Source organism: Sycon ciliatum, chromosome 11 (assembly GCF_964019385.1).
Source record: "Sycon ciliatum chromosome 11, ocSycCili1.1, whole genome shotgun sequence".
Lineage (NCBI taxonomy): Eukaryota > Metazoa > Porifera > Calcarea > Leucosolenida > Sycettidae > Sycon > Sycon ciliatum.
The window spans coordinates 11,868-22,162 of NC_088653.1; the positions used below are offsets into that span (position 1 = coordinate 11,868).

The following is a 10,295-nucleotide window of genomic DNA, read 5'->3' on the forward strand; positions in this document are numbered from 1 at the left end:
AATTTGGTCATAACAACGGTGTATTGAGCACTCCACTCACAACATACCCTATTTCCGTTAGGTGTAAGCCTACATCAATCAAACTTGGTCCAGCCCTGCAACACAACACATTGAGTTGGAATCCAAAAGATGTATGTAATGGGAAGAGTATTGATCAAGTTAGGGGGTGATATGTCTGTACTGTATACTTCACTAAATAGATTGTGCGTCTCCTAGTGCGCAAGACGCAGCCTAGTGCGTTTAAGACGCTTAATCTTGATAATTGAGGCGTCAAATTTTGGCAGAAGGCATTTGGCAACCTGTGATATTGCCAAAAAGGTTTTAACGTTTTTGGTGAGATTGGCATCTGCAATGCAGAAGGTCCTAGATGCAACCACGTAGAGGTTCTCACCGTTGCATCTAAAATATATTTATATATGATTGAGTGAGAAGAAGATTTTTAGGAAGTGATCCGGGCGCTAAGAGTTAGAAAATATCAAATAAAGTAATTAGAAGCTGATAAAAACAACTATCTGTATCTAATTTGGTGACTGCTTCTTCATTGTCCGCCACCTATCTACCAATTGCTGGGCGTTTCGTCCTGGACAATTTACAGCTAAAAAGGTTTTTTTTGGAGGTGCGTTTTGGTTTTTCAAGGAATATCGTTTGACGATGATAGCGTCTTCCTGTTCGGTGAATGCTTTCCGCTCCTTTTTGGCTGCTGGCTTCGGATGAAGGTATCCTAGCAGTGAACCTTGAACAGTAGCAGCTGCAGGCGGCGCAATAGGGTCTTCTTCCAATGTTGGTGTGGGCTCGGACGAGAGGGATGACACAGGGATAGTAATAGGGGATGATGACGACAACTTGGGTTCAGGTGCGGACAAGACGGATGAGACAGGGATGGTGATAGGTGGTGAAGAGAAGGTGAGTTGAGGCCGGGACGACACGTTAGTAATAGGGGATGATGACGACAACTTGGGTTCAGGTGCGGACAAGACGGATGAGACAGGGATGGTGATAGGTGGTGAAGAGAAGGTGAGTTGAGGCTGGGACGACACGTGGAGGGAAGTGGGAATTGGGGCTGTGGACATCGGAGATGACAGGGGAGACGAAGTATTGATGGCGACAGCAGGGCTCGGTGAGATCACTTTCTGTAGAAGGGCGTGCGTTTCTGAGGCTTGTTGTGCTGCGCCAACGTTCTTGTAGTGCTCAGCAGCAACCTTCTCTGAGTGACACAAAGCCTTGCTGACTCGCTTCGCATCAGCTTCAGAGAAGGCGCTGCTGACGTGGACCTTTGACTCTATGAGCTTCCTCCCCTCCGTTGCAGTGGACATCTTGAGTCCGTACTTCTTTCCGATCCAGGTCACCATTTTGCTATGGTCCTTGGACTCAATCTGTCCACCGCTCGGGAGGAGAAGAAAGGCGTCGCTGCTGGCGGCCATCAGTCTCCGATACTGATCGTTGTAGTGCATCATGGCACGCAACTGGATCCCGTCTGCGCACACAAACGCAAGGTGGGTAGCCCCGGTCTTGTGATTTCTCACCCCCACCACCAGTTTGCCGTCGTCACCCATTTTTCTCAGTCCTTTCTGATATTCATCATGGGTCATGTTGACGACTGCACTCGGCCTCTGCCCATTGGCCAACGCCAATGCCACCGCGAGGTAGTGGACAAGGTGTCGGTGTGCGTCTGGTGTCGGAGGTTCAGACATCAAGCGCTCGATGTCCTCCGTTACCTCGGGGTTCTTGAGAAAGGCTGAGATGGAGGAGAGGTCAGCGTCCTTGTCTGCCTCGTCCTCCATGCGCAGCAAACTCTGCGTTTTCTTCAGCTTCAGGTAGACGAGACGGACAGCTTGAATGTCTTTTTTTGATTTTTTTATATTTTTTAGCTGGGGTTCGTCGTCCGTGGTACCTTTAAGGAAACTGTGGGCGGCCAACAGGGCATCGCACGCCGTCGTTAGCCCTGATGGCCCGACCCCGCACGCTCTGACCTCCTCCAAATATTTCGAGCAAGCCTTGGTGTTTAGGATATTGGCCACAGATACACAATCCTTGTCCACGAACATTGCTATCTTCCGGATTGTTGTCAGGTACATCGCTTGCGTGGACTGCGCAAAGAGGGTCTTCTTCCCAAGGGGACTAGTCAGCCAGTCTTTGAAGTCCACCAGGTCTCCGCTAATAGGGTGCATACATGACAGGCCCAAGTCCTTCTTCTTTTGCGTTTGTTTCGCAATGTCATGCCGAGAAATTCGCTGCAGTCCCTTGCCGGCAGACGTGTGTTGTGTTGTAGTTTTGTGCATTGTTTTTCTCGTAGGAGGTTGGGATGCTGGTAGGGGTGTTGTTGTGTTAGGTTGTTGTGGTTGGGTTGGTGAAGGTGGGGATGTTGATTCAATCTTTTCGGACCCGTCAATGATTGCCTGTCTTTCGGTCAAGGACTGGATCTTGTGGGCCCTCAAGAGGTGCTCGGCCATGCGGTTGGACTGCTTTCCGCATCGGGGACAGACATATGTCGTCCTACGCTGAGCTGGCTTTACAGCCACAATCTCCACTTCGGAGTCCGACGACGACGAAATTCGTTTCCTCTTGACAGGTGGACAGGAAGGTGGCTGAGTGAAGTCATCCTCTGATGATGATGATGATGGTGATGATGGTGATGATGATGATGATGATGATGATGATGATGATGATGATGATGATGAAGAAGAAGAAGAAGGAAGTCGGATGACCTTCCTCGGAGGGGAGTCGTCCTCTGATGATGATGATGATGATGATGATGATGATGATGATGATGATGATGATGATGATGATGATGATGATGATCGTGCTGGCCTTTTCTCTGAGGCTAACGCTCGGGACGACAACCAGGGCAATGCCTTGTCCCGCACACCGTAGTCGAAGAAAAGCTCTTCTCCTTTCCTTATATTCCTTTTTGACACAAAACCCACCCTCTTCTGCCCTCTCGCCACAATAACGCTCATGAGGAGCAAATTGTTGTTGCGGGAACGTTTGGGGGCATGGTTGATAAATCTGCTCTCAGCCAGTGTTGTTTCCGTCGCATCGAACACAAGCTGAGAGGAGGCTTGCCGGCACTGCAGAATGTAGCAGCCCAATCCACGCCTTTCGTACTCTGCTTCCCTGGCCTTGATTACTTCCTCGGGCAGAAGTTCTGGCTTTGCCGCCACATACTCGCATACGAATCCTCCCTCCGAAATGTCATTTGCGGCAAAAGCAGACCGTCCGCACATTGTATCACGGACTTCGATGTTGTGGAGTCCCGTCGACAGCTTGAGGCCCTCTTCGTACTTCTCCACAGGGTTGGAAAAGAAGCTATGAGTTTGGACGACCAAAACTCGGTCGCATGGTGCGATCAGCTTCGCTTCCCCGCAACGATAAACAATGCCGCTTGTTTTTCCGACTAAAACTTGCGGCATGTAGCCGGAATGGCGTTCGAACATTTCAATCAACTCCTCCATGGACACCATGTTGGCATGTTCAACAAAACCCAGGTTGACGTTGCATAGGTTGCGCCCGGACATATCGTTGATAGCGAATCTAATGCACAACACAAAAAAAGGAACTTATCAGCACTCAATAAAGAATATCGTTTAAATAAAAGATGTCTGCGGCATTCATACTTTTCATAGCTATTATTAAACTTTTATCTCCACGTAGATTATTTGTAAAAGTGTTTTGCATAGCATATGATCAATCGAGGAAAATCGTTAGGTAGTAACTTACTTTGCAGACCCATGTCGCTTCTTGGGATTGCAATCGTCTTGTTTGGCGTCTTGATCTAGGCCTGAATCAGAGAAATCACACCAACATCTCTGTTTAATTTTGTGAGCTTTAACGAGAGAGCTTGGAAGCTCAGGGCCCTACGCTATGCTTTTTTGCCTTGATGACCTAGACAAAAAAAGCATAGGGATGTTATAAATTCTTATAAATTTCTACTTTTTGTTTTTAGACATAACCTGGGAGTCGAACCCGCACTATCACCCTGCATGCATCCCCCGATACACTTGGCATACATCCTAATTCTTCCAAGTTGCTTCACGTTATGATCTTGTATTTGAAAGCCCTATTTGAATATGCATTGTGGCTAGCCGTCTTTGATTGTACGGTACGGTACGGGACAGGTATGGGACAGATACGGGACAGGTACGGTCGAGGGTATTACGACACCAGCTACCGCCTTGATGACGGCAAAAAAAGAATAGGGATGTTATAAATTTTTCAATTTTCCTATTTTTTCAGGCATTCCCTGGGATTCGAACCCGCACTATCGCCCTACATGCATTCCCCCATACACTTCGCATTCATACTCATTCTTCCAAGTTGCTTCACGTTATGATCTTGCGTTTGAAAGCCCTACCCTCTCTCAGGGACCTACGTAAGCTGAAGCATGATCAATCTATATTATTTGCATTTGTGTAATTTCTGATCTTCTCTTTCTCATTTCTGTTGCATTCTCAGATGCTCCCATAAGTCTATCATTCATAGTATGCCCCCTTGGCCCGCACAGTCCATGTCGATTCCGAGACCGAAATGGTCGGAGGAGTGCACTGCGCCTGACCAGCACAGCTCTTGTAGCACCTACTACTCCTTTGTTGTCTTTGTCTCTTTTATTACCCCTATTACTTTGTATAGATGTGCACATAGTATATACATGTACCGTACAGTACCGTTGATCCGCCCCCTCTCTAATTCCCGCCCCCTGTCGATTTTCTCCTTGTGAAGCGACTTCGGCGTATACAACGAAATACGATGTTGAACCGACGCATACACTGCTGTACACAATACTTGCCAATCCAGGATCAAAATGTGCACAATCCAGCACATTGAGACTGATCCTCTACGTTGTTGTACATCGTACTGCACTTGACAGCCTTGATCTAATTCCCGCCCCCTGCCGAAAACCCAGCTGGGAAGCGACATGGCGTGGGGGCGGATCAACGGTACTTTACGGTATATAAAAAATAAAAAAAAATAAAAAAAAATTGAATAGTGCGGCCAGTTGTATGTGGCCAGCTGTGTTTGATGGTACGGTACGGTACGGGACAGATACGGGATAGCGCCAGGCGTGACACAAACACACAAACACACAAACAAACTCCAAATTAAAGCTGTGTGGACCCTGGCTAGCGCCAGACGTTACTGACGTAATGTCTTCTGCATAGCTACGGGAATTAAATAAAAATGGTTGGGAAAGCCTTACCTTCGGAAATCGGTGATCCAGGGTGTTCATTATCGGAGAGGGTCGCGAATCGGTTGTTAGTTTCTGCCCAGCATACAAAACAAGTTTAAAGGTTGAAGTTGGGTTTAAAAAACCAGCTTAAGCATTCCATTGTCCTTACCAATTGTCGGGAGGGCTTGAGGGATTCCTTCATCGCCCCGAGTAGAGGCCACCTTGGAACCTACATTTGTATAACAGTATTCAGACATATCATTTCTGTGTAAGTTGAGTTTGAACTCATGAAGCTGATACAGTCGAGCGGAAAAACAAAATGGTACTTACGGGTTCGCTTGTAAACGGGCGTTGACATTTTGATATGCACAGAGTCCAGCTCAATGTACAAATCTAGAGGACAAAAAGGATTAGCAAGAAAACTGCAAATTTAAACAAGTGCTCATAACAGGGAGATAGACAGCTCTAGTTTGCTTTAAAATATTCTTCTAATTACAGGTCCTCCCTCATTATAACGAGTCCGGTTACTACATAAACTCCGTTAGTAAATAGAAATCTGAAATCCCCTGGCAAAACGTGGTCTATACAACTGTTTACAGGTCCGGTTACAACATAATCCGTTAGTACATAAAATCCGTTATAACGACCCTTTGCCCAGGTCCCTGGAGTGCGAAACACTCAGTATAAAAATATTGACCATGCCGGACCAAGGCCAAAACACGTAGGATAAAGCAGAAAGAGGAAACGTATTATGTCTATGTATTCGTGAATATGGACGATCCTTTGCATCCAAGGAAGAGTTATGTTGGAGTAACTTGGAGATTTTCAATTATCTTATAACGAAGCATTGATAATTTATGTTGTATCGAGGGTAGCCTAGTTCTCGGCGGGTAATGCTAGCATTGTAACTGGCATTACGAGCATCGTTTTGATAACTAGCAATGCTCCAGCATTGTACCCGGATTTGGAGCCAAAACAAGCATTAGCGCCCAAAAGTGTCATTTTCTCACTTCATGAGTGTGCATTACTGAATAAAACAGGAGGTCTACAATGTAACGTACACACTGTACTTTGTACCAGCGGCTTTTGGCAGTTTTGCTTAACGTTAGCCTGCGACTTCGCAACATGCGTCTCTTGTTGCGAATCTTAGTGGCAGCTGCTAGGTATAGACGTACCACGTTGATGCCATCATGGGAAACGGAAAGAAACCTTGTCTTTCCTATTCACAGAGTCATGCAGTGCTGGCTTGCTTGCACCATGAGTACATCAAATTGAAATGTGTTGGAAGTCTCTGATTCGTCGGAGGAAGAGAGTGAGGAAGACGAGTACGAGACAGAGGAGGATAAAAAGGAAGATAAGAGCGAGGCAGAGGTAGAGGATGAGCCCGGTGAGGCATGCGCACGACTGCCCAAAGCCAACGGAGCAAGCATATCGAGAGTTAAAAATCGCTGAAAAACCTCTACTGGTGCAGCCCCGTCGTAAAAGTAAGAAATTAGAACTGGCGCATTGTCCTCCCAAATGCGAACTGATTCACCTAAATCGCGAATGACGGGACCCACTTATATTGCACTTTTTCATACCACACAATATACTAAATTTCCAAAATAGCATTCCGTATGCACCCTCAAAATACTTTGAAGACTGTCGACGTAGGGTTCTGATTTACTGTTAATCACTGCTAGTTCATGATAGCAACTTCAGTTCCACATCATTTTGAAATAGCATCACCATAATCTACTTTCAAAGTACTAGGTACATGTACTTCCAATAGCAGTATTCCGTGCAGTGTGACTTACATTATGACACAATGCCATATGAGTGGTTCACATTGCCTTTTCAACTAGCATTACAAGTCCAAATTAGCATTCTAACGAGCATTATATGACCGAATAACTGGCAATGCTAAAAGCATTTTGAGCTGAAATAACTAGCATTACCCGCCGAGGCCTAGGGTAGCCCCGGTAAGTACGAAGTAGTGCCTATTTCACCTTTAGCTGCAAGTCCTCGTACAAGATGAGTCTCGTTATAAGATAACTTTTTCGATGGCCCAGAGATTATCTACTAACGAGGGAGGACCTGTATCTACTAAATAATAAACAGAATTTTTTTTCTTTTTTTTGGCATCGTAAGATTATTCTGTGCTCGAGAATTTTCTTTTTTTGGGCAAAATTAATATCTCCGAACATATACAACCAAAACTGGTGCGGTTTGTTTTATAATGATCTTGGAACAGGTATGAACATGTTGAGCTATCGTTCGAATATGTACCCCTAGTACAACCGGAGTTATTAAACATATTGATTTTGGCAAAAAATATCAGCGAAAACTGAAAATCAAGTGCTCGAAACAGACCATAGAATTAGAAGGCAGATAAACAGCTCTAGTTTGCTGTAAAATATTCTTCTTATTATCTATTACATAATTAGCAGAACTTTTTTTTTTGGCATCGTAAGATTATTCTGTGCTCGAGAATTTTCTTTTTTTTGGAAAAATTAATATCTCTGAACATATACTGCATGTACTGTACGACCAAAACTGCTGCAGTTTGTTTTATAATGATCTTGGAACAGGTATGAACATTTTTAGCTATCGTTCGAATATGTACCCCTAGTGCAACCGGAGTTATTAACAATATTGATTTTGGCAAAGAATATTAGCGGGAAAACTGAAATTTTCATCAAGTGCTCATAACAGACCATAGAAGGCAGATAAACAGCTCTAGTTTGCTATAAACTATTCTTCTAATATATTATTATGTTTAGTCTTCACAAGAACATCCCACCAAGTTATAGGCATCGTAAGATTATTCTCAGTGTGCTCGAGAATTTTCTTTTTTGCCAAAATGAAAAAAGTTTCTGAATGGCCCATCAGAGCAGTTCCCTTTACCGGCAGCCCCATACTTGAATGCGTCAACGTTGACGCATTCGACAGGCATACAAAACCATGCCTGGCATGACGGGAAGCATCAGCCCACGGGGATTTCCCATGGCCCTCAAACAGCCTAGGCCCGATCCTTTCGGTAGCTGAAGAGATCCACGCGTGTCCCATTTGATTTCATTGAGAACTGCGCGATCGAAAACTTACGGAAATACACGTGCGCCGACAATGCCGTCCGCCTCCGTCAAAACATCGTCAGGTGCATTTTCTCTTGCGCAGTGAGTTCCTTTCGTCCTCGGATGACTTCTCCGACGACGACCTAGCAGTCATTCGCTCTGGGACCGACGACAGATAGATAAATACTTCGTTCCAGCCTCCGATGCAAGCGAATTTCAAATTACGGAGCGGTGCGCACGCCACGTAAATTTTCACGCAAATATGGGGAGCGCCAGCCGCTGAAGACGATGTCATCGTGATGTACCTGGAAGAATCTGATGGTGCTTATGGTGGGGAAGCCATGGAGAGCGATCCCTGTGTCGACAGTCTCCCAGAGACGGGATTTTAGCCCATCGACTTTCTACGTACCTGAGTGACGGCAGCGCAGCGCGGCTTGCGTGCGACCTTACGGAGCTTTCCGACAGCGATTCTGGGGTGATGCTGCTCTCATTTGCGAGCGAGGCATGGCCACTAAAGTTTGTGATGGCTATGGCGTTTGTTTCCGCTCCGAAGTCGACTTGTTTTGGCAGTATCATGTCAATGTCGGAACTCTGACGATTTGCATGTGTACAATTTCCGTGTTTAGACGTAGAGGTGCCAATTTAGCAGCGTATGTGTGTGGTATGAGAAAATAAATTTTTCCATGGTCAAGAAGTAGTACTAGACTTCCAAGAAAACATAACTTGCACATACAAAATGTGGCCTCGTTGTGAGTTATTGGTATCGTTCTAAATTAACCCTTTATTGGCCGATTAAAATATAAACAAGCCCACACAATCGCCAAACCTGTAACTAAATTGGACGTAACTTTAGTTTGCACTGGACAAATTCCACGATCTTGGGCATCCTGTAAAGGCCTTGACGAGAGGAGCGCAATGAGCCTACACTCGACTCCACGGGATGCACTGGCCCAGCGCTGCAAGCCAGGGAAGGCCCACCAGCGCTGGGCTCACGCTCGAGATCTATCTCTATCCACCATTTCACTCCTGTTGCTCGTATCAGACCGAAAAATTTCGTCGACACTCCCGGGAACCTGCTTTTGAAGTTGAATCGGTGTAGCCTTGTCAACAGGTGACGCAAGCAGGGAAAATCCCGGCCGTTGACCCACGCATCGCACTCTGAGCACAAATTTCCCGGGACCAATATTACGAGTGCTATAACTCACGAACCGCTCTTTGTATCGCTTTGGAAATTGTTCGAGGCGACAGCTGAGAGTTTTCTCTTCGACCTACATATTTCGATCTCTCCGAAAGACCAAGATTTGACCAAGTTACGATAATTTCAAAATGCCTACCCCATCGAACATCGGTGTTAGATCAATGTATAGGCCAGCCAATAAAGGGATTGGATTTCATAATACAAAGGTAACTTGCCGGTACTTAACGCAGTCAAAATACCCAGTGCTCACCTCTAAATGCCAATCGGTTGTAGATACACGTCTGCAACAGCTACACTGGTCGAGAACAAGCTCAAAACTGTCAAGTCCCGGTTTCACTCAGTCGGCAGAGCACGAGGGCACAGTAATGGATAATGGTTATCATACAGAATTGCACACTTATTCAGAGAGAGAGAGAAAGCGTTCTCAGGTAATACACTGTAGTCTAGCATGAAACTAATCTCCAGGGAACTGGTCTGCAGGAAACTAGAAAGGCAGCAGCTTTTATAGCGAAGGTAAAGAACTAAGGTTGGTGGTAAGACGAGGATTACGAAATCATCCTTCTACAAGTTCTAGAATAGCGGAGAAGGTAAACCTAGATCATCATTGCTATACATGTAGATGAAGTGAGCATTGCGTAACATTAACATAATGACTAAGCGAGGTATTCTAGAAGGTGAGATATCTATATTATGCAATTTAGTCAGCAACATTACTCATCGGGCATATTACTTGGAAGGCATGGAACAGTCCGAAATCAACGACGTGATTGACTAACTAAAAGGAAGTGGTAGAAGTACTAGTTCAAGAAGTGCTGACAACAAGGTTACAAGCATGGGAGATCTAATTATAGCTTATGACGAGTCTTACGTTTACATGTAC

At 45.3% G+C, this 10,295-nt stretch overlaps 1 protein-coding gene across 1 annotated transcript; it reads right to left on the reverse strand.

Moving 5' to 3' along the window:
• Positions 1-272: 272 nt before the first annotated feature.
• LOC135827492 (serine-rich adhesin for platelets-like) lies at positions 273-9,908 on the reverse strand. The gene is made up of 6 exons (XM_065339981.1): positions 9,666-9,908; positions 5,495-5,557; positions 5,334-5,393; positions 5,195-5,257; positions 3,718-3,778; positions 273-3,531 (listed from the first exon to the last, which is right to left on the reverse strand). The coding sequence occupies exons 2-6, from the start codon at positions 5,520-5,522 to the stop codon at positions 519-521; spliced, it is 3,225 nt and encodes a 1,074-aa protein (XP_065196053.1). The 5' UTR covers positions 5,523-5,557; positions 9,666-9,908; the 3' UTR covers positions 273-518.
• Positions 9,909-10,295: the final 387 nt, after the last annotated feature.